Genomic DNA, 25,331 nt, shown 5'->3' with positions numbered 1-25,331 from the left:
ATAAAAAAGTCTGGTTGAACATCTTAAACAATTGAGAGAAAGTTGGCATGCAATTTTGTCCAAAAGTAAGATTGCTGTTGACAACCTTGGTACTGTATGATAACCTCTTTAATACTGTCAGAGAAAAGGCTTAGAGTGAGGAAGAAATTTGCTGATGAGACTTCCAGCATTGAGTTGACAGATTTGAATACAGATTTTTTTTTTCAAGAATCAAGTTTTCTATGTTCTTCTGGACTGTATCATCAGAAATATGACCAGGCAATGTGAAGCAAGAAGAGAGCTGGAGGCAACATTTGGTGTTTTATGGAAATATACTCACCTGAAGGATGATGTATAAGAACAAGCGAGGATTCTTTGTGATGAGTTAAGTGTTGACCTGTCTGAGGATCTAATGTAAGAACTAGAACACTTAAAAGTGATTCATTCATCTAATCTTGAACACCAACTTCTATCACCATTTCACCTGTTGAACACAATCCACCATTTGAAACTGGATAACTTGTTCTCAAATTAATGCATTATCCTAAGGGTTTTTCACACGCTCCCAGTCACCCTTACAGAGGCAGAGAGCTCATTCAGCACATTAACAAGAGAAAAATAATGTACAGTACTGAGATCAACTGTGTCAAGATCAACTAATAATTTTGGGAACACTGGCAATAGACTTGTCTAGTGATAAAATTTGATTTTGATGCAATTATTGAACTGTTTGCCAACTATAAATCTCCAAAAGTATCCATGGACTAAACTTTTATATCATAGTGAATTTTGCTTTAATTTGTGTGCCTATGACAAGGGGGAAAAAATCTGGTCATAATATAATTCCAATTTGGTTGTTTCCAAACTTTGATACAACTGTATTATTCTGTGGACATGTTAAAAATTCAGAACCATTTTGTTTATGTTATTTTTCCTGTGTCTGTACTTTTTTTAATTGCTGTAAGTTAAGAATGAAGCAGTGAGAATCATTAAAATAATAATAATTCTGCATCTTTTTGGTTTACAACTGTGTACTGATTGTAGTAAATACACAAAGCATCTTTACACTCTATTTTCATTTATTCTTAAAATGTGTTATGTTTGGTTTTGTTTCATTGCAGAGACTTGGTACACAAGGGTGATTAAAATGATACATTGAATAAATATTATTATTAGAGATTTAATGACTCAAACTTTCTTTACTCTCAATTCATAAAGACCTACTGCGATCTAAAATGGTTACTGCTTTTTCATGGATTGATGGAAATATTTGTTACCTAAATTTCTTTTATAAAAACAAACAGCAAAAGTTAATAAATAGAATGACAGGAGGACTGATATTATTATTAATCCCAGAGCCTGGACTGGCTCTCCATGTCCCTAGGTATCTTTACTTTGTGCAATTGCTGTTAGCCAAATTATACCTCTTTAGAATAAACCTTTTATAAATATCACAAAATGTACAATACCTGTACTGTATCTTTTTCAAAATACATGTGCTGTACACTAAACATCTATACAGTATTTTTATTTTGATATTTAAAGAATTTTTTATAAAGTTTTCAAAAAGTCATTGAAATCCTGGACTGATGTTTTAGCAATATTAATACAAAAATCTGCATCATTACCAGCAACTAAAGCCTGTGGTGACACATAATTTGCCTTCAATGGATCATACTGATTACGCCCTATAATCTTCAGGTAACCATGACGTTGCTTGAGCCTGAATTCTCTCGACATCAGAATTTGTGGAAACTGAATGAGCTGTGCATGTGACAAACCCATTTCATTATGGGCAAAGATGAATCTTCTTTGCAGAGATGCACCATCTAGAAATATAAAGTTGATGATAAAATTAATCCCCCACAGTGAGAACCATTAAAATTAACATAAGAGGGGAAAATAAGTTACTCGTACTTTACTGTAGATTAAAAAAATGATTAGAAGTATTGGGGGGTGGTGAGTCAGTGGATGCAATGCTTGATTCCTATCCTAAGTGTGGTCTTATTACAGTTTGGTAGATTAAAAAAATGATTAGAAGTAGTATTGGGGGGTGGTGAGTCAGTGGATGCAATGCTTGATTCCTATCCTAAGTGTGGTCTTATTACAGTTTGGGAAATGATGCCAGTTAAGTATACTGTACGCTGTGCTTTATCCACACTGCCCCTAATGGGCTTTCAGGCCTATAGAACCCACCTCCACTAATAAAGAGTATGCTACCCTCAGTATTCAGCTCTTTCAAAACTATCATCCATGACCATAAGAGGTCCCGGAAGAACAATACTCCATGGAACACTTTGTCGTAGATTGGAGGTGAGGACATTCTGCCTCGCATCTTAACCCTACCTGGTGCGGGTGTCTGGCATCGGTATCTATTGCAGTACATAAAGGGGTGAGTGATAATTGAGTATTAAGTTCTGGCAACCATTATGGCCAGAATGTCTATAGTTTGTACAGTAATGCTGTGTGTAGGCTGAGGCGACCGTTATGGTTAGGTTATCGTACTGCACTTTTTTCATTTTCTATTTCTTCTTCCTTTGTCATAAATAATTTACATATTCTTCAATACATTCTAACGAGTTTGCTAAGATATTTATATACTGTATAGGACTTATGTATAAATAATATGCATACTGTATAAATTTATACAAACTGACATCGGGACTGTTGACTGTAATCTTATAGGGATTTGATTTGATGTAAGTAAGTAACAGCGACACAGACAGTACAAGGAAAATTTTCATGATTATCAAGAACATTATCAGATCATTTAGCGTATATTATGTTTCACTGTAAGCGCTTTATCAAGAAAGTGTATAACTACTGTAGAGCAGTTAGTTTTAGGCTTGGCCGACCAATATTGCCCAAATATTGTACAGTAAACCTATTTGTTCCTTTACTTCCTCTTTCATTAGTCAGTGACATATGTTTGTTTCTTTACATTCTGACGAATTTACATTGATAGTTATATGAACAGTTACTGTTGCCTGGATCTCATATTTTATATACATAAAATAAAACAAGTACAGTTAGAGAGACATACCCTATTGTCCTTGTCTCCTTGTTACTAGTAAATGAATTTCCATTGACAGCATAACTATGAGTGCAAATCTATTACCTGGTTATTGGAATATGCATACTGTACTCTCCCCAAAAAGTATTGATAGACAGAAACTCTAATAATAAAATTAAAAAGTAAAAAAGATCTTTGAATATTGCTTTAATTTCCTAAAATGTATTGTCATTGCTTAACCTAATATAGTGTTATTATTTAATAGTTATTAGCACTATATGACTATTATAATTATTATACCTATTACAGTTACAATGAGGTAAACATAATGTTAACAATCATTGATTTATAGCTAAGCTGTTATTCAGAAAGTGACGTATCTCCATGTCTATCGGTGGAAGCTGTGTTTTCCAATAAGTCTTGGGTACTAGTGTTGATCATGGATTTCCAGCAGAAAATACCCACTATTTGACTGCCGTTGACATATTTTCACTACGTCAATATCATTATATTATTCTACTAAAGATGGAGCACAGTGATTCACCATAATTACAACAAATGCCAGAAACAATAGCTGGGAACCTTACAGATACTAGGAAGGCGAGCCTACCAACATAATGCAGGAATCACGATTAGTGAATGGAAATATTCGTCCATTGTGACACATTGTATCGATGAGAAAAGGGCCGATACTTTTTTGGGGAGACTGTACATATGTTTATACTGTAAAATAAAATATATTAAGGAAATCAGAAAGTGAATGGGGTAAATTGAAATATCAGAGTACAGTATTCTCAGTATGGAAAAATGTGATTATTGTGGCAGTTTTGAAAGAATAAAATATTACAAAATATTATTTTCAAACGATAATTAATCAACTGAGAATGAAATAGAGTAAACAATATGGATGAAATGTTTTTTGGCTGCCTTATATTTTCCAAAATAAATTACTGTATACCCTTATTAATTATCTTAGTGAGTTTTTGTTGGTACCATAGGGAAGCCGAGATTCTCACACATTTTTTATCGATATACAGTAATTCATTTAAGAAAATTGTTTTATATTAATAAACGTAAGTTGATTGAAAATGCAATGATAAATTTCACATTATACAATACTCGACAAAACATGCATTAGTTTTTTGTTTTCATATTTTTTATTTGCTCTTTAGATTCCTTACACGATTTTGCATGTAGGGATATTATTGAAATACCACACACGAATATGCACAGTAGAAAAAATTACTGAGGTGAAAAAAATGACAAGAGCTATAAGTATTTTCACGCTAATCTGGCCCATAAGCCACGCCCCTTTTATATGCTACCTACTATTAGCTGATTGGTTCATAGAGAATTCAAACTAAATGTGTCCACAAATGGTCAGCAGACCTGATATTATCTAAAATAATGTTAAACAATTATCCGAACTATCAAAATGCAAATGATTTCAAGGCATTAGCACTTCAGAGAGGATGTTAGAAATTTTTTAATATTTATCATAAATGGTAGACACTAAAAATGTGCTAGTACATGCGCAGTCCAGGAGGAGGTAAGATACTCATGGGAAACAATCAGTTATTTGTAGCTATAGACGAGGGGCGTGGCTTACGGGTCAGGTTAGCGTGGAAAGGATATAGGACTCTAGAGCCACTCATGTGAGTGTTAATCACAAGTCTGGCAGCGTGTGCCGGCAGCACCATCTTTCTCACAATTATTCGTCTGAGTTTTATATTGTTCACGCTCATTTTTTTTATTTTTTACCATAAATTCAATAAAAAGAATTCATTAGATGGAAAAGACAATGACAATAAAATAATTAGGATACTTTTCATATTTTCATAACTTTTGTAGGAGAATTAAGGAAGTCTGTATGCATTCAGCTAAATATGTACCAAGGAATAGGCTGAGAGTGGGGCTAAAAGAGCCCCGTCCAGCACAAAGTAGGGTTAAACCTGGAGGCCTTGTTATAAGTCAGAACAATGTTAAAGTAACAGAATACTGTGTAAAAAATATATGTTAGGTAATCCTGGAGCGAAATATGGCAAATTATGTACAGTATTGTAAAGATACAAATTATGGAAGGTTTACTTATATAACTGCTGTACATGAAATATATTTATGCATTGTTGCATTAGCTATACTTACTCACAGTCCATATCTTTGGTTTAGTCAATAACAGGCTCTTCATCTCTGTCTGGTTAAAACCCATCTCTTCAAGAACAGCAAAAGATGTCCGCTGAAAATTACAAATACGTACCGGAATTAGAGTGTGGCAAATACTGCAGGAAAATGAGATTGTAAGCAGAAATATAAATGCAGATTTCTTAAATGATGTTTGTATAGAAAGACATTTTTTCCTTGCAAACATCTTGAAAACATAAATTAAAATATTTTATTGAACCTATGAGACTGTGTAGCTGCTGTACAATCAAGATTATAACAAATTTGATGATTAATTATTGGATCAAGATGTCCTGTTGGTATGGAGAAAAGAACAAATGTATCAACACCATTTTACTGTCTTATTTGACAAGACAATGCAGGATCTGTGACATGAAATTCGTAAGCTGTCTAAACCATGAGGTTTGTACAGTAAAACCTATACGGGTAATTAGTACTGTACTCCCGTATTTCAAAATCAATCATAATTCATAACGTTTTGCTGTTAAGAAATACAGTGGTCCCTCGGTTAACGAGCACAATTCATTCCAGAAGGTTGCTCGTTAACCGAAACCATTGTTTCAATGGGTTTTTGGGTAATTGGTTCCAGCTCACCGAAAATTACATACAAACTAAAAATAAATGCAGTAAAGTACACTTTCTTTGAGGTGTGCATGCTGATAACCACAAGGAAACAAGAAAACACGAAGTACCCAAGCGTTTCGTGTAATTCACATCTTCAGGAGTGAGTACAGACTAAGGAGTAATACTTGACAAGGCTAATATATACAGTAGAGGAGATCAAGTCCCTAGCCTAGGGGACAGCAGGTGTCCACATTGTTCCGGTCATAAGGCAGTGACCCAACTCTTACTAATCTTCTTAATAAAAAAATTGACCATGCCATCTCTAAGCACAGCAGCTGTCCGTGGTCAGGTCTTAGGGTAAGATGACCCAACCCTCTCACCTGGTTACAAATCTTCTTAATCACGCACGCACGCACACACAGGAATTAAGACAACATGCATCCAGTGAGGGTCTTGTTGTGTGACTACATGGAAGCGAATTAAAAGATCAGCTGTTGAGGAGCTTATCACTTGGCAACACTGGTGTATGTTACCACCCCATCTCTCTAATCACCCACACCTTTCTGCTTTCTCACTCCATATTTTAAAATGTTATGTAATGTAATGTTGAAGGGATACAACTTTGCTCATTTACACTTATCACAATCTTCCTAAAAATATCTTAGGTTTTGTGTTTATTCAAGACATCTTCAGGTCATGAGACACACTAATTACCCACCCAAGAAAGTGTGACCTGACATTCCATCAGAAGGTCAGTAATATGAGACCACTAATCCCTCACCCTACCTTCAGCTGACATTGAGTCAGGTCAAGCCCCTCCACAAATACTTTAACTTTCATCTTTATTGAAGACATTTTAAGAAAATTCTCTCGATTTTCAACCTCGGAAAATTTGTTCCTAAAGCTGGAAATGTTTGGAAAATTCCGGCTTTGGGAATGATTTTCCGAGCAAATTTCAATTCCAGCTATCGGAGATTTCCTGTTACTGGGAAAAGTTTCTGAGTGCCCAAACTACACTTCTTGCACAGACATACACTACTCCACATCCCCAGAATGCTTCTGGGTAGTAGGGAAAGTGTTCCTTGAGTTTCAACTACCAAAGTCTGTAAATGCTCATATATATACATACAGTGGTCCCTCGGTTAACGAACTCAATCCGTTCCAGCAGGTTGTTCGTTAACCGAAAAGTTCGTTAACCGAAACCATTGTTTCAATTGGTTTTTGGGTAATTGGTTCCAGCTCACCGAAAATTTCCTAAATTCAACAAAAATGGTAGAAAAGTTCACTTACTTTGAGGTGTGTATGTAGAAGGCGCCTGGATGATGATGATGATGATGATGATGGGAATTAGAATGGGGGTGGAGGAGAAGGAAGAAGAGAAGGCATTGGGGTGGAAGAGAAGTCACCCCATGGCACCATTTCACCCATAAAATTTTAGTTCTCTTGGTGTATTTCAAGATTATTTTCTTTAAATCAACACTGCACTGCATTATATATTGTCAATATGTAAAATATATTTCAAAATGACCAATTATTTGCTTGGAAACACAGAAAAAAAGCGTTTAGTTGAAGAGAGTCTCAAGCAAGATGTTACCTCCACTGAAAACAGAGAGAGACTAATGCCTGTCTGGTGTGTTAACAGGCTGGATGGCACGCCAGAAACTAGTTTCTTTACCTTCAATTATGCTCAATAATTGTTAAAATGACTAAAAAAAGTTAATATTAAACTTTTAAAATTATTGAATAGTATAAACTTCTTGATATTTACTAAAATAGTAAGGAATTTAAGCCCTAAAACTGATTACTGTATTGGCGAACTGATACTAAAGCTGGTTGCCCGGCCAGTGCAAGCGAAAACATGTTGAGGTCGGTTCGTAAGAAATTCGTTAACCGAATTGAAGATCCTTATGGAAGGCAGTTCGTTAACCGAAATTTCGTTAACCGAGGCGTTCGTTAAACGAGGGGTCACTGTATATAAGAGCGAACAGTATTTATATTAAGATTTATCAGTTCTATAAATGATTTTGGATTATTATCCAGCTGTACAAACGATAGTTCATTATCTATTGTACTATATGTTTGGTATCATTTGCTTCTGTTTGCATTATGTTTGGTACAAAACAAAGAAAAAATTACAAGATTTCATTCAAAAGCAAATTTCATCTTTGACTTTGACCTTTTATGATAAACATTAAAATTTATCTAACAACCTCACTGAAGTGCTGATGCCTTGAAATCATTTGAATTTTAATAGTCCAGTCATTTAACATTATTTTTTTAGAACAACAGGGCTGCTTACCAATTGTGAACATATTTAGTTTGAATAAATGGACAGCTACACAAACATTTTCTATGTACTAATCAACTGTTTTTATAGAAGAGGGGTGTGGCTTACGGGCCAGGTTAGCGTGGAAAGGGTATAGCTTTAGATACAGTGAGGAAGATGGATATCCAGGAAATAACAAAGCATATGAATGAGTGGACAAGTAATTTTTGAGGAAGAATGTGAGGTTGATATACTGTATGTGATACTGGATTAACTGAAGTGACAGGGACAAACAAGACAAATATTTGGGGTCTGGTGGAAGTACAGTACTACTGTACCATAACAGAATGCATATAACAGTAGCAAGGATGAATAATTTGCAAAAAATTAGGGAATTGTGTGTCAATTTGATCTTGTATTACAAAAGGTAAAAAGCTTGAAATGGAAAAGTAATAAAAGAAGGGCCAAAATTTAATGTAACAAGTATATACAGTGTACAGGTACGTGCATTACTGTACTTGTCTATTGATGGGTAATTCTAGGAGCTAGTAAGCCTTACTGATTTCCCTTTCTACAGGTAAATATGAAACATTAAAGTACTGTAAAGAACCAAAAATATACAGAGAATAAGTTCATAATAAAGGAAAGAGAACACTATGAACAGACACTCCATAATTACATATACAGGTACTGATCAGGAAAATCTTATGATGCTGTACTTACCATAATATGATTGAAGTTGAGTGTGATCAGTTGAGGACGCTTGCTCGCCAGTAACCGTACTTCAGCACCAGTCAAACCAAAAGTTCTTTGGAAATATCCTAAACGGTTATCTATTCTAATAGTGCTGAAAAACAAATACGTACAGCATAATTTCTTTAAATGACAAATTTCATGGTTATATTTAGCTTAAGTAATCATGAGTACTGTACAGATATTATTTGAAGGTAAAATCTAAATGTTCCATCCTCTAATTTTCTACCATTTTAAATACAAATACCTGCAGAACACGAATAAATTGAGGCACATCAAAGTTTGTTCTCTAACCAATCTACTTATATTTACATCTTCATCAAAAATTTTAATTATAAATCAGTAACTGATTCTGGAAATCTAGCCATAAAACTAACCTCAAACAGGATATTCCCAACTCATTAGCCAGACTATTCAGCTGTTTAACAAAATACTAACCTGAAAGGTTGGTCGGGTTACTCTACTGACAAGGTCCAACACTTGATACAGTATCGATGAGGTCAGCACCAAAAATAACCAATAGCTGAATTGGTATTATAATTCCTAACACATTTGAAATGATTCATGCAATCCAAATCAAATAAAGACTGCCATTCCCCTTACTATATAATTAAACTGTACAAACAATATGTGGTGCACCCATTCAAGCCAACAAGTGTCATTTATGAAATGAAACCACAAGCGAGTTCTCTTGTGATGGGGACCTACGCAGGGATTAACTCATTTAAACAGAGAAACACTTGGATTGTGACTTGTTATTTGGAAATCTAGTGAAGCAGACTATGGATGAGGAAGACATGAAATGTGTTTAGTTGCTTTAACACCAAGACTTAATTACCTGTCACTCCTCTGGGATAACTGCCACTTTGACCTCCTTTACACTAAATCATTATTGATACCAGCCCTCAATATCAAGGGAACCCATAGAATGAGTCAGCACAAAATCTTAATCTCCTTAGACTTAGACCAACAACAAATTATAAGCAAGGAATTGATCCCGAAATCTCTTTCTCTAAGACAGCCCATAGCTAAGTGGATCTTGAGTGATACCCAAGCTGACAATTGGGTTACTTTTCTTCAGACAACCCCAACCAGTCAGTCAGGGATAAATTATTAACCACAAAGGAATACTAATCACTGCCCTCTAGGGGCAGGTAGTATTATAGTAGCCTTTCATGAACAGCAAGCTCATTACACAAAACGGATATTTTGGCCAGCAATTTATTGCAACTCCACTGTAAAATAAAATTAGCAAGGGTATACTGTACACCACTGAAATGGTGATCTTAATAATTATGAGAATTAAAGTATCATTTACTGTACTGTCTTAAATGAGACTTACCTAAACAGCAGCCAATAGGGATTCTTTGATATGACACGGGTGATTTGATCTGATGTAAATTTCTTTGACTGTAGGTAGTTGACACGTGTGTGAAGATCATCCAACTTTTCTCTGAATATCAGGGGGTTAATGGTCAACCACCAGCCAAGGTTATCAGCCAGAACACCCATATCATGTAAGAACCTGAGATATATATTACCTTTCCATTATACATATACTGGTAAAAATCTTATCTGCATTCTTTGCACAATATTTCTGATACACCTAAAGCCTACATGACTGCCTGCATACAGAAACAATTATAAATATCACTTTTCATTCCACTTTAATAACATGAGTTAATTCCCCTTAAAATGGGGTGGAAAACCCTCATTACACCTTTAAAGGAAATATTGAGGATTGATTTGAAGCCTGTTTACTGGCAGAGCCTACAGCCAGGCAACTCTTATATGTACTGTATTAATGTTTGGGTTGTCATGGCAGTTGACTATACCTTGATGCAACAACAAGGTTAAATATCTAATCTATTCTTAAATAATTCAGTTGCCTGAACCTCTATGTCACACACTTGACTTCTAAACAGAAGTGATCAGATGCAAAGGTTGTCTTATAGGGTTGAAGGTTCTCTAGAGCAGTGTTTGTTCAGTCATCATTCATTGTGCTGAGGCTATAGTCCTCCTACTTATTTTCCAGTCATTTTGTCATTGCTAATAATTGGTTCCAGCTGACTAATCCACTAAACTGATTGAGGAGGGAGGGGTCTCCAAGCCACTTGGCTAAAAGCTCTGCCGGAAAACAGGATTTCAGGGTCAACGCATATAATCAAAAGCAAGATAAGAGGCAGTGCTATGAAAGGTTCAAGGATTATACACACACTTAAGAGATGACCTTGTTTATGTCATCCATTGAGGTTGGCAAATTTGTATTCACATTTTGGTATTCATATAGTTTTTAGGAGTTAGCCAGGAACTTAATAATTTCTCTAATGTAGAGGGAGAAAAAACAGGCAAAAATATTTTCATATGCAAAATGTGGAGAATTTGGACTGCAGTAACTTATTACTGTGTTTTTTTTTGGGGGGGGGGGGATGATCACTCAAATAAAAACTAAATTTTTTTTTTAGTTTTGAATGCAAATTTATAAAAGAACATGAAAACTGTCATTTCTTATGAAATGTTATCACAATCAAGTACCCACTGTAAATATTGCACTAAGTTAACTTTATTGCAATATTTTCTTTATTTTCTCAAAACACCACTTTTCTGTATTTCATGGAGAACTGATCTTTATTTCTGAGGTTCTATTTTCATGACAAACAGCCAAACTACAAAATTTATTTCATCAGTCTGTTAGTCTGTTTTGGAGACAAATTTGTCTTCACGGAAAAAAATATAGAAATGATAGCCTCCGAGTACAGGTGTTATAAATCAACCCAAGGCCACTACAATATCTGAATTAGCTTTTGCAGGATTGAAAACAAATAAATTAAAATTTTAATAAACAACTATTGATAGATCTCATTCAGATTATTGTTTACAGATCTCATTCAGATTATTGTTTACATTATTGTGAATATGAGTACACTTAATCAGGTTACATCTATCAATACTATTATCAATCACACTTTAAAAAACATTTCAAGTACTGTACTTTACCTTGTGTTTCTCTTCATAAACAAGCACACATGTGTGGACACACATGCTTGTTCACATAAACACATGTAGCAACATGTACAGTACAGTATTACCAAGTGAGTATCATAGTACAGAACAGGTACACTGTGTCTCTAGGAGCATATTGTACTCCAAACCCACTGAAATTTGACGTCATGACAGACGCTTCTGTTTTCCCTCGGTAATGTACTTCAGGAACAGAATACCTGTACATGTACAATCAAAGACAAAAGTCGTGTCGCTGTTTTGTCTGAAGATTAAATATAACTCGTGAAACATTATGAGAGCCGCCTACCACAAGGCAGAGCGGACCAGAAGTTTAGCCCTTCGGCATATGTTTTCACCAAATTTCATGACACGAATTCCTACACAGCTTCAGCCAAATTGAGTCAATACACTGTAGTTTCAAACAAGATAATATTAAATTTTCTATCAAATATAAGTACACCTGTACTGTAATGGCAACATTCTTGGGTGACAAACACTAAAGTTGGAAATATTTGTGAAAAAGGACCAAACAAAGAACATTTATGGAAAATTTCAGCACAATTGAGCCATCAGTTTTTGAGAAGTTACAAATATGAAAAGTTTATTGATGGTCAGAAGCCCAGATTACACTGCTCGGCTGACTATAATAATAGTCCATCAAGATCAGCTAAAAAGATACCAAACTGGTAATTACAACATGAAAGATTTCATTTCAAAAATTTCTCTCCAAACAAGTCTACATATACTGTACCCACAAGAATATCTTTATTCTTAAAACCATCTTTAATACCTGTATTTTGGAAATTAAAGAATTCTAGATAGGATGTTTGTTGTAACTAGATATAACATTCCTTCATAAAATTTTGGATGAGCAACACAGTATCACATTGCAAATTCACTGAAAACCTTAAAATTAAAATTATAACTTACATTATATGTCGTTTCATATCTTTTTCAAAATCCAGTCTAAGGATGAATGAGCTGATGCCTCTCCTCTTTTCCCACTTACTGAGATCCACTCTCAGTTTGACCAATTCCTGCAGAGTCTCTGATCTGAAAATGAAGTACAGTAGTATATCACACTTACCTACTGAATTTTTCATATGAAGATAAATTCAGCAAAAAGTAGCTAGCTGTCAGGTTAACTGAGACAAAGTAAGTTTTTACCTTTAAAATTTGAAGATCTATTTAAATGAAAGATGTCACTTTACAATTAGGGATGAGTAATAACTAACAGCTCCCTATAAGACTACATACAGCTATAAACCCTCAAATCCAGGATCCCTTGGATTTAAACCAAACCAGTTTTGAGGATTATCTGTTTGCTGGGTCCTGGGTTAGGTCTAGTCTAATTTCTTCCCTGAGGTAATATTGAGCTTGGTGTACCAGTAAGCTACAGTATGTATTTTTACGTTAATAGCATTTTCCAGTACAGCATTGTGTGTACCACTGAAAATCTATAAGGCAGTAAGTATACTGTACATTGTTTAAACCCTGTGCAACATACCAGCCAATTTGGTTGCAAGCTCAAATTTTGTGCCCCTGACATCATTCGCTTGGTTTCCTCTCACTGGTAAGAGTTCACATCAGCTCTAGAACTATGAGTTACTATGATTGTCAACAATACACTGCCATCTTGGGTTAATAATTTAATATTATTAGCTTGAATGTAAATACAGTATAGTGTCGGAACTGAGGATCATGGTAGGTTTATATCATTGTGTAGTGTTATGGACAAAAACTGCAAGTTATGTTTTTACTGTTAATTTTTAGCCATGACCATACAAAGAATATGACTGAAAGTAATTTTTGAGTTGAGAAACATAAGGTAGGATGAAAGTTTAGACTAAAAACTGACATAAGACTTGAGAGTATGCGTTATGGCTAGCGCCATCGTTGACGCTGCCCTAAGCATCAATGAAGTCTAAACACATAGAATTCTTGAAAATACACACATGGATATACAGTCAGGCCAGTGGTGTGTGATGATATTTGGAAGTGAAATTTATTGGATACAAATGCCCAAAATGTTTAGGAAAGGCATTACATTGAGTATACTATGAATGTACAGTCCCCCTAAAAAAAATCATCGTTGGATTTTCCGTCACTACAATTTGAAACGCTAGACGAAATGCTTTGATATTGATCCCCAGTGCATCTTCATACGTAGGTACGCCTGTTCACCATATCAGTAACTAGATATGCAGGTAGGTTTGGGGAAGGGAGTCTTCCTTGTATGGCATACTACATACAAGTACTTTAATAGCTATAAGAAGAAATCCATTAAGCTATAATAATAAATTAATGTATGTATTGTGCTGGGTAGAAGCAAGGCATATGTAAACAAGCCACTAGCTGATGATTACAATAGCACTGAAATATACATTAAATGAAAATGTTTTGGAACATCATAACCAAAAGAGACATTTCACCATTATGTCATACTAACAGAGTTTCACAATATGCCTACTCCTGTTGTTCACAATATCTGATGTATGAAGTGACTAAGCAAATAGTACTTGATATTAGAGCGAACAGCTACAGCAATATACAATATATCGGTCTATATAGGATCTGCGATGTTACTGATATGTAAATTGCACTAAATTAAGGTTTCAAATCTAGGGGCTTGTAAGACAGATTGTTGTAAGTTTCAATGTGGCACCAGTTGTTTTGTGGCGTCTAACCCATCGTGATACAGTGGGTTCACTCACTCCAGTTCGCCGTACTATCTCAGCATTACATATACCCTCGTTGTGAAGGGCAAAGATAGCATTTCTCACTCTTGCAATGTCTCCCCAATAATTCTTCGCTCCAGTCGATGTAAGATCCCATTGATGACTGGCATGGTGGCATTGGTATCCAATTATGACATCCACTCAGAGTCATGATCTGAAGCCTAGGATGATTCACATCATTCGAAAACGTGTATACTCATTCATGCTCAAAGGTCGTGAATGTAGGACTACCAACCGTTCAAAACAGGTCAAGTAACATTGCTCAGAAAGTTTTAAATCACATTGACCTCATGGCTAACGATACTTGTGTGGAGACTGTACGTGTGTACCCTAGTGCCAAAGGCATATACAGTGAACCCTCTAAGATCTGGACTAAAAGAGGGGACCACCTGTCCAGAAAAGCCAATTGTCTGAATCTTCTGGTGAATGTACTAAATGTATAAAAACAATAAATAACGATATAAAAAAACCCCAAAATACAGTACATATTAATATAACTACTGGGGTTAGTTATACAGACTTTTTCCTGTGTAATAGCCACAATTTTGAGCAACCTATTACTGTACTCACTTTGTACTCAAATGTACAGTGGTCCCTCGATTAACGAATGGTCCAATTAACAAAATTTCGGTTAACGAATTAGATCCCATAAGGAATTTCAGTTCCATTAACGACAGCCTTAGCCTTACGAGAAACACGCTTTGTTGTGCGCATCAGCTGATCGGCTAGTCTGCCAATACAGTAATTGGTTCTATGTTTACATTCGTTTCCAGTTGAGTAAATATCAAGAACGTTGTGCTCTTGAATATTTTTGCATTTTTTTAAATTAAAATTATTGGTCATTCTGAAATTTAGTTAACACATTGATAATATATAGTGCAGTGCAGTGTTGATTTAAATAAAATACTCTTTAATTACAGGTATAGTGAACTTTAAATTTTATTGGTGAAATTACTGTATCAAGCATGGGTCCAAAGAAATCTAGAAGGGCGATTTCAATTCAAGAGAAGCAGGAAGTTATAAAGAAACATGAAGAAGGCATGAGGACCAATGTACTGAGGAAAAAAATATGGCATGTTGGCATCAACTGTGTCTACAATTATTGCGCAGAAAGACAAATTTAAAGCAGTGAAAGTGAGAGATAATTCTATCAGAGTGTTTAAAGGTAGATCACTAATTGCAGAAACAGAGAGGTTACTTATTATTTGGATTAAAGAAAAACAAATGAAAGGAGATTCCATTTATACTGAATTCATTTGTGAAAGAGCCAGGGAAATTTATGAACATTTGAAGGAAAATCAACCTAGTTCTTCTGAAACTTGTGTTTGAAGACTTTAAGGCAAGCAAGGGTCGGTTCGTTAAGCTTAAGAAAAGAGCTGCCATTTATAATGTTGTTAGGCATGGTGAAGCTGCCAGTGCGGATAAAGGAGGAGCTGAAAAATTTGTAGTAGAATTCAAGAAACTGATGGATGAAGAGGATTATCTTCCACAGTAAGTTTTTAATGTGGATGAAATCGGGCTGTTCTGGAAGAAAATGCCCAAAAGGACATTCATCACCAGAGATGAAGTTGCTTTACTGGGGCATAAACCCATGAAGCGCCATCTCACTCTACTGCTTGGTGCCAATGCTTCAGGGGATTTCAGACTGACGCTTATGCTCGAATACCACTCTGAGAACCCCAAGGTGTTCAAGCAACAAAAGGTGGTAAGAGGGCAACTTGGAGTTTATTGGAAGTCAAACCGTAAGGCATGGGTAACGAGACAGCTCTTTAATGAATGGACAGATGAGGTGTTTTGCCCTACTGTGAAGAGTTACCTCGCCACTAATAAACTTCCTTTAAAGGCTCTTCTCCTTCTGGATAATGCCCCTGGTCATGACCTTGAACTTGCCAGAACTTTGGAGGCTCGATTTGACTTTGTCAAAGCTTTGTTTTTGCCTCCCTACACTACATCAATTATGCAGCCAATGGGCCAAAATGTAATCAGCAACTTCAAGAAGCTGCACATGAAGAAAATGTTCAGAAGGTGTCATAATGCAACTATCACTGATCCTGATCTATCACTGGCACAGTTTTGGAAGGCGCAATACAACATCCTGGAGGCTGTAAAATTGATCGTGGCAGAATGGCAAGAAGTTTCCACTCGATGCCTGAATTCTGCATGGAAAGCACCGTGGCCATCAGCAGTCCATGATTTTGAGGGATTTCAGGAAGAAGCAGAGTTGGACAAGGAGATTGTGTCCATTGGTCAGTCAATGGGACTTGAAGTGGAGGAGGAGGATGTTGAAGAGCTTGTGATGTCTCATGAGCAAACACTTTCTCCTGAAGATTTGAAACAACTGGATGAGATGCTAGAAACAGACAGTGGTGAGGAGGAAAAGGAAAGTGATGACCATATGTCTTCTTCAGACTTAAAAAATGTTGCTCACCACTGGGAGATGTTCAGGAAATTGGCTTCAAGGCACCTGATGTGGAAACAACAGAACCTATGTTGTGTGCCATGGAGGACAAAGTGGTTTCCTTCTTCAAGAACCAGCTACTGATCAGGAGACATGCCACACAACTAACACTTGACAGCTTCTTCTCTAAATGGCAGCATGAGAAAGATGATTTCCCTCAGTGTTCCTCTCCAAAAAGGAGAGAGAATTTTCATGTTAGAGAATCTGTCAGAGGTTCCTGACATTATTATGGAAGGTGACTTGCCTTCCAAGAAGCATTAAAATGCTTCTCTTCTTCCTTCTCCTCCACCCACACTTCCTTCTCCTCCTCCTCCACCCCTATTTCCATCTCTTCTCCTTCTCCTCCACCCCCACTTCCTTCTCTTCTCCCTCCTCCTCCTCCTCCACCCCCCACTTCTAATTCCCATCATCATCAACCAGCAACATTCTACATACACACCTCAAAGTAAGTGTACAGTACTGTATTTTGTTTATACTTTGTGTGTGCTTTTTCTGTGAGTTGGAACCAATTACCCAATATCCCATTGAAATAATAGATTCAGTTAACAAAATTTTTGGTTAACAAACAACTGTGTAACCAATTGCGTTCGTTAATCGAGGGACCACTGTACTACACTAAAGGACTAAAATTTTATCTCTTTTGCAAACTATGTGATGTCTATACTCAGATTATTCACTATCTCGCAAGGATTCCATTAATGCAAGTTATATTCTGCTAAGTTTAGTCTGTGACATTTTATAAGATAAAAACTTTAAGCTTAAAACCAGATGAGGTGAGGTTACCTAGTGGTATTTATTTATCTGTCATCACACATTGCTAAAGCTGCCTCCAGAAAGTTGGGAATGCTGTACAGATGCCATAGCTACTTCACTCCTGAGCAGTTGCTTCAAGTAAATAAGGGATTCATTTGTCCAAACCTGGAGTACTGCTCTCATATCTGGGGTGGCTCTTCTTCTGTCCAACTGTTAGATAGGGTGGAATCAAAGGCATTTCGTCTTATTAGCTCTCCTCCTTTAGTTGATAATCTCTCTTCCCTTTCTCTTTGCCGCAATGTTGCTTCACTCTCTCTCTTTTACAGGTACTTTAACAGACAATGTTCGGTGGATTTGGCATCCTGTATACAACCGGCAAGGCCGTGGGCTCATAACACACTGCCCACCATTTCTGTGTGGATGTCGGGCACATTAGAATAACCCGCTATAGAACATACTTCTTTCCTCACACAGGCAAACTGTGGAATGCTCTGCCTTCTTCTGTGTTTCCATACTTATACAGTCTGTCTTACTTTAAAAAGCTGGTTTTCCGGCATCTTCGTGGTGTAGATTAACACAGTATAACCTTTTCCTTTTCTATTTAATTTTTTTTTCTTATTTTTTTGCCCCCCAGGCCCCGTTGTGGGTTGTTCGCCTGTGCCCGGGTGGGCTAATTCCTGTAAAAAAAGAAAGAAAAAAAAAAGATGGAGTTTAAGTTTTTTGCTTATAAAATGTCACTGAATTGACTTGGAAGCATATAACTTATGTTGCTGGAATTCTTGAAAGATAGTGATTAATTTGAATATAAATATACTATAGTTTGCACTAGACATAAAATTTTTAGTTATTATTTAGTACATTTGAGTACAGTACAGGTTTGCCCTTAGGACAATTATTTCTTTTGCTTTTTTCACAATACTGTATGTATTTAGGATGGTGTGTGCATGTAAATGAGTAAAGATAAATGAAGAAAGTTACGTATACTTACCCCAAATATACGTGTTGAAAAACTTGCACTTAATGTACTACACTAAAGGACTAAAATTTCTATCTCTTGTGCAAAATATATGATGTCTATATTCAAATTATTTGCTGTCTTGCAAGGATTCCAGCAGTGCAAGTTATATTCTGCTAACTCTAGTCTGTGACATTTTATACGATAAAAACTTTAAGCATAAAACTACCATCACCCTCTTTTGGGAATGCTTCTTAGCCCAGAATCCCAAAATTTTTTGTCCGAATCTCCCAAAATCCAGATTTACAGGGTCCGAATCTTCGAGGGTTTACTGTATGTATAAATGAGTCTTGCCTCCCCTCCCCTTCCTTATAACTTACATATGCCACTGCCTAGTGCAGATGATAATATTCTTTTTTATCATAAATATGTAGCATTTGAGGTAACACAGTACTGTAGTACTATTAAATGGCAGGTGCAGTATAGTACATTTGGCAACCCAAAACTGTGGATCAGTGGTAATTAGACGTACGTGTGTGTGTGTGTGTGCACGTGCGTGCATGCGTAATACTACTAATAATAATTAATGGTTTATTGAAAGAGCATGGCAGCCAGAGGCTAAAAATATAGTTACATAATTGGGGAATGGGTCTCTTGCTTGACAAATAATATACAAGTAACATATGTGATACAAATATGATATACAATAACAAGGTGGGGAGTAGGTCATACTACAGTGCATTTTAACATAGTGAGAATGCAAAAAGTAAGATTGACTGGGAGTGAATACACTGGTTGATTACGAGTTGTTGATCATCTTTACAATGATTGAGACTGGGCTGTTCTTATTGCGATCAGTATGTGGTAGTATGGGCTGGATGCGGCTGTGGTGTCGAACAGCAATTCGCGAACAAGGGATCTCAGGTGGTAGTAGGAGCCGGTGTCGAAGATGGAGCAGAAGCTTCTCACCAAATTTGCAGATGAGGTCGTGGTGATAGTCAGAGAGTCGAGAGGGTCAGTGCGTTGAGCACTTCTTGATATGTGGAGTAGGAAGGGAAGAGAATAATATATATCGGGGAATCTCCTTCTAAAGATTTCAACACACCGTTGATAAGATTTGCACTCAAAGTACGCCTCCAAAAGAGTGACCCTCTGTGCCCTCTTAAGACTCATTGTCGACTGACTCACACTTACATCCCTCTACCTGCTCATGCTTGAAGTCATGTGACTGGTAAATTACTCAGCAATCTTCTGCGATGTTGCCAGCATTTGCTGCGGGAAACCATGGATGGCTATCGTTAGCCATTAAACTGCTATAAATTGCCAAACTTTGAGTATGGGGACTTTTGAGACACCCTGTAGATGAAAAATTTTCTGTAGAGAAACAAAAAACATTTCTATGATAATTAGTAGGTGGTCAAAATATAATTAATTTTCTCAGATAATTGTCATTATTGGTTGGTATTAAAACCGTTGTCTTTTATCAAAGTCAGATTCATAGGTCATGTACAGTCAGGGACAAAAGTTCGCTCCCCGTGGTGAAACCGAGTCATGGGAATGAATCTCCGAACTGACTTACCCTGACTGTCATCTGGTGTGGGTGTGTTGTTCTATCTCATCTGGGGTCGATACTGCTTCAGTTTGGGAAGGAGCGCACTTTTGACCCTGACTGTACATATGTTTGAATGTGTTGCTTGGTGACAAGAAATGGAGTACAGTACCTCACCCACAAACCACACCAACAATATTCCGTGGGGCAGCCCGGGCACCCTGTGCATACAGTAGGTGATGATATATGTGGACCCCGCATTGTAAGGTTTGTTCAGACCACCCCGGGCAAAACCCGTTTTTCGTTGGAAAGCACTCTTTTCAACCTAGCTCTATACGATGGTAGTTGATAAGATCTCCTTACTACACTGTAAATAAGGTTGAAAGCCCTTTGAAAATAGGGTAGAACATCAATTTGTGGCAGACAGGAAAGTATGGGCTTGAATTTCGCGTCGTCAGGTGCTATCGTCCCGTCAATGAGTGAGTGAGAGGAGTGGACGGCCAATCACAGAGGCCAGCCTGCAGCCTCCTACCCTGTCTCAGCCAATGACAGTGAGCGTCTGCTATTTACATCACGGCCCCTCCAGCAAATGAGGCGAAATCCCTCTCCCTCAGTTCTCTTTTGTTGTGGCGGGATCAACACACTGATATCGATTAAAGTAAAAAACTTAAGCGGGTGGGATTTTTGTTGCTTCAAGTCAACACTGCAACAACCCAGTACTGTACATTACCTCATGACGTGCTACCTACTACCTGCAAGTACAGTCCTTTAGCTTCAAAATGAATCAAAACTGAATGCTGTATCTAAAAAAACAACAAAGTTATGCATGTTTGAATTGAGAAAACTTTAAACGCGGTTTTCTCGGCTTTCAAATTTTGGTGCGAATAACCCATACGATGCGGGGCGCCTCATATAGGAAAGTACCAAAATAACCCAAAATCATAATGTTTATATGAATATGATAATTTTCCTTATTTCCTAACGTTTTGTTGCATTTGTATATTCATTAATGAGTGACACTTACCATAATCTTTATTATATTGTTCAGCAATTTGAAATACTTTTACAATACAATGGTATATATTTTCTTTTTCAGTTCTAATTAATGACTTATTTTATAAACAAATTATTCATGAGATGGAGGAACAATCCACAAATCAGAAAATGTATACGTAGTTTGTCATACAAAGTACACTAATGAAAATATTGCTTCAAAAAATACAGTTTGAAAATACTGTACGGTATATCAATAGCTTTTCAACACCCTTGATTTTACCTACGTTTTCTATATACGTACATGTACAGTACAGGTTGACAATCCTTTATCCGAAATCCTTGGGGCCAGAGGCATTTCGGTTTTCGGAATTTTTCGGTTTTCAGAATGGTTAGGTTTTTTTTTTTTTTTTATGTGTATTAGCCCACCCGGGCATAGATCACTGACCCACATCAGGGCCTGGGGGTCGAAAATATAATAAAAATTATAATAATAATAATAATTCATAGGTCTAGGTCGTGTTTCTCACTTTTGATCTTTTTTTCATTCTTGTATTTCTTTATTATTATTATTATTTTATTATTACAGTATTATTGTTATTATTATTATGAATTTTATTATTATATTTTATTATTATTATTATTATTGTAATCATTATTATTTTATTTTGGTGTATTTTTATTAAAAAATTTATTTACTACGAATAATTATTATTATTACTATTACATTTTCGCCCCCCAGGCCCCGATGTGGGTCAGTGATCTGTGCCTGGGTGGGCTAATAATCCCTGTTAAAAAAAAAAAAAAAAAAAAAAAGCCCACAAAAAAACTTTCGGTTTTTAGAGCTTTTCGGTTTTCGGAATTTCGGATAAAGGGTTGTCAACCTGTACTGCTATTTAATTTACAGTATGTCATAGCCATGGGTTAAGACATTTTGTATAAATAATCTGAAAAAAAAATAACAAACATCAAAACATTTCATACCTGTTCACATATGCTGCTATGTTGAATGAAGGCCTCAATTCTGGAGATAATGCATCAATTTCTGACACATCTTTGGCAGGAAACAGAACATCCCTGCTCTCTTGACTTGTTATCCATCTCATTTCAGAGGTCCAGTCACCATCTTCATCACTTACAGGGATATCGATTTCTTCCATTAATGTCACAGAACCACATACCTCTTCCTGAGGCATTAACTCATGTGTTCTGCTGCTCTTTGTGGTTGTTATTAAATCACTATTCGATTTTTCCTTAAAAGGTATACAGTCACTTGTATAATAAACATTTTGAAAAAATCGATTGTTTTTCTGGAAGATACAATCTTGAAAATAGCTATTTCTACTCAACATTGTACAGAGGCAAATACATGCAAAATCTCTTCTTTTCACATCATGTATTGTCAAAGATTGAAGTGGTGGTCTTCTAATTAATAAAGAGCCAAATACTCCCTGCAGTTTGTTTCTTATTAGATTCATTGTTCAACTGAAAAGAGAATGGTTATTCTTATTAAGGTTAATGTAAGTACTGTACAGCTCAGTGCAATGCATATAAGTTCAAGTTTTAATTCTCCAGAGGACCAAAATAGTTGTTTGTTGATATTCACATCAGATATAATGGGGATCAATCATTTCTGAAACAGGCACTGGATACTAACTAAAATTAACCTGGTAATCCTTGGCAGCTAGATTTGGTTGATTTATGCCATATGCTTAAGAAACAATACTGTACAGCTTGCCCTTAACATTTGCGGGGATTTGGGTGTCAAAATGATCGCGAATAGCCAATTCCGCGAATATCATTTGCTGACGGGGGGGGAGGGATAAATATTATATTACCAACCAACCAAGAAAACCTAACCAAACCTAATCCCCCGTTGGAGGCCTGGAGCGATGCATGAGCAGGGGATCAGACCACCTCCGCCATAAGTAAACAAATCATGGCGACACTTGTGACTGAGCTTAAGTAATAATCTTGAAAATTAATATGTCGGCTAACCTTAATTTCCGGTGGAAATATCATAGAATAAAAATGTCTTAGAATTGTGTAAACATTACGAGATACATATTTTAATACGGAAATAAAGACCGGTGTGATACTATAAATTAACCGTAATTTCTTTTGATAACCGTCTCCTCCATACCGTCTAAAGTATTGCCTAGCCCATAAAGTTCAGCCCTATATCGTGTGTGATTTTTTACATAAACTTTGGCAAATTTAGCTTGGTATTTTTGCATTAGTGCACACAACTTTCCTAACCCAAATCTATTATCATATTCGAATAAGACGTCTAATTTTAAGATAATTTTCTTCTATTACATTACCGTTGCAAACATGCAATAACCAATATAGCGCATGCCAGATATTTCTCTATTTTCTTCCATTAATCTTCCGCCATTATCGCCTACCTGACCTCCCACTCTGCGCGTTTCCTTCATAAATCGTCACACGCATGCGTTCCATACACGTCACGCGGCCAATCAAAAGCGATTTTTTTCCACCAATTAAAATGATTTGTGGTTTAATCCGTGGTATTTTTGGCCCAATCAGATTTGATTTTTATTTTGGGGTCTCTCATATTTCGAAATTCAAATTCATTTCCGACCATGAAAGTCTACAATGAGTGTCACTTCGATTATATGGAGCTGATTGCGCATTTGTTGAAAAAAAGAAAGAAGAGAACAAGTTATATTATTTTTTAGATCTCATGGTGTTTTCCCGACCTCAGTAAAGTGTCCTAAGTGTAAGAATGAATGTAAATATCATCAAGACCATCATATGTGGCATTGTGGTAACTAGTTCCAGAACCAGGCCAATAAGGTAAGATATAAATGATTCCATCATATGGTGAGTTAGGTTAGGTTAGGTTTACATGCCTGTTTTTCTAGTGTTTTTTTTTTTTTGTATTTTGTATTCGACTGGCCATAATTTTGATCGTAAAACGCCCCACCCAAAAACCCCGATAACTTAAACACAGGAAATTTCCGACAGAAATCAAGGTCAAAACCAATCAAAACACACAAAAATACACTAGAAAAACATAGTTTAGACTTTCTAACAGAGTTGTGTGCACTATTGTAAATTTACCTTCAGCTTTTAGAAATCCTAATCCATTTATCAATGACTTGTCATGCACTAAGTCGCAATTTATTATCAAAATATTATTGGCCTATACAAAGTAATTTAGATGATAACAAAACAAAGCACTAGTAATAATCTAAGTATAATACATACCAATACCGTATTAAGAACAAGTGTTGCTTTATTTACCTGTCCGGATAATGACGGATCTATATCATGTTAGTTGACAGAACACTCTTTATTCCTTCACTACAAAGGTCCGTCATAAAATTAGCAAGTGTGGTTTGCTGCACCCATTATGTAGATCTTATATTTGTGATAAAGTTAATGGCTAAACCTCAACAGGCTTAACATTATGAAATCGAGACTCGGTATTATTATCGTTTAGGTTATGTAGAGAATTTTAGGATTCTAAGCTTTGGACAGGGTTGCCAACTCGGATTTTCATATGTCGCTAGGCTGGTACCTAAAAGTAGTTAAATGTCGCTAAATCTTCCATGAAAAGTCGCTAGCTATTATTCCCCCCCTTCAGTAATTTGATGCAAATTATATTTTCATAATGCCGACTATAATGGACGGAGTATAAATAAAATGCATTATGTAAAAATATTATCTGTATTTTTTTTAAAGTTTAATGTGCACACTTACCTATTATTCAATAGTAATTGCATCCCAGTCCTCTCCGTAGTCGTCGGCAGTGTGAACAACTGTAGAGCTGGAAGCATGTGAAGTGCTTGGTTCAGGTTCTCTTGTAACTGTATGCCTCCACAGTCCCTATCTTTCTTAAAATATCACTAGGAAGTTCATAACTTGCACAACAGGTGTTCTGTCTTTTTAACCCATACTTTATTGTAAGAATTGCCTTTAATGTCGATAGTTTCATTTTGTTGCGCAATTTTGATTTCACAAAGTTCATATTACTAAATGTGCGCTCTACATCTGCGTTTGAATGCAGAAGAGATAAGGCAGCGAGTGCAATTTCAGCCAGATCATGGTAAGGGTTTTCACCTGTCGCATCTCTGTAATTTGCCACTTCTGACCACAA

The 25,331-nt window shown here is 36.2% G+C and overlaps 1 protein-coding gene across 5 annotated transcripts; it reads right to left on the bottom strand.

Moving 5' to 3' along the window:
• Window positions 1-1,139: 1,139 nt before the first annotated feature.
• Window positions 1,140-24,955, bottom strand: LOC121860352 (transcription termination factor 3, mitochondrial-like). 5 transcript variants are annotated; one of them, XM_042357449.1, is made up of 7 exons: window positions 24,935-24,955; window positions 22,190-22,690; window positions 12,690-12,812; window positions 10,099-10,281; window positions 8,727-8,850; window positions 5,138-5,228; window positions 1,140-1,808 (listed from the first exon to the last, which is right to left on the bottom strand). In XM_042357449.1, the coding sequence occupies exons 2-7, from the start codon at window positions 22,681-22,683 to the stop codon at window positions 1,531-1,533; spliced, it is 1,293 nt and encodes a 430-aa protein (XP_042213383.1). In that variant the 5' UTR covers window positions 22,684-22,690; window positions 24,935-24,955; the 3' UTR covers window positions 1,140-1,530. The 5 variants fall into 5 exon arrangements, with proteins under 5 accessions (XP_042213383.1, XP_042213380.1, XP_042213381.1 ...); XM_042357446.1 differs by lacking the exon at window positions 24,935-24,955 and adding an exon at window positions 24,476-24,611; XM_042357447.1 differs by lacking the exon at window positions 24,935-24,955 and adding an exon at window positions 24,440-24,533.
• Between the last annotated feature and the right edge of the window lie 376 nt (window positions 24,956-25,331).

This window comes from Homarus americanus, unplaced genomic scaffold, assembly GCF_018991925.1.
Source record: "Homarus americanus isolate GMGI-L3 unplaced genomic scaffold, GMGI_Hamer_2.0 scaffold48088, whole genome shotgun sequence".
NCBI lineage: Eukaryota > Metazoa > Arthropoda > Malacostraca > Decapoda > Nephropidae > Homarus > Homarus americanus.
Note: the sequence above shows the minus strand (reverse complement) of the source record. Positions and strands in the feature narration are given on the sequence as shown.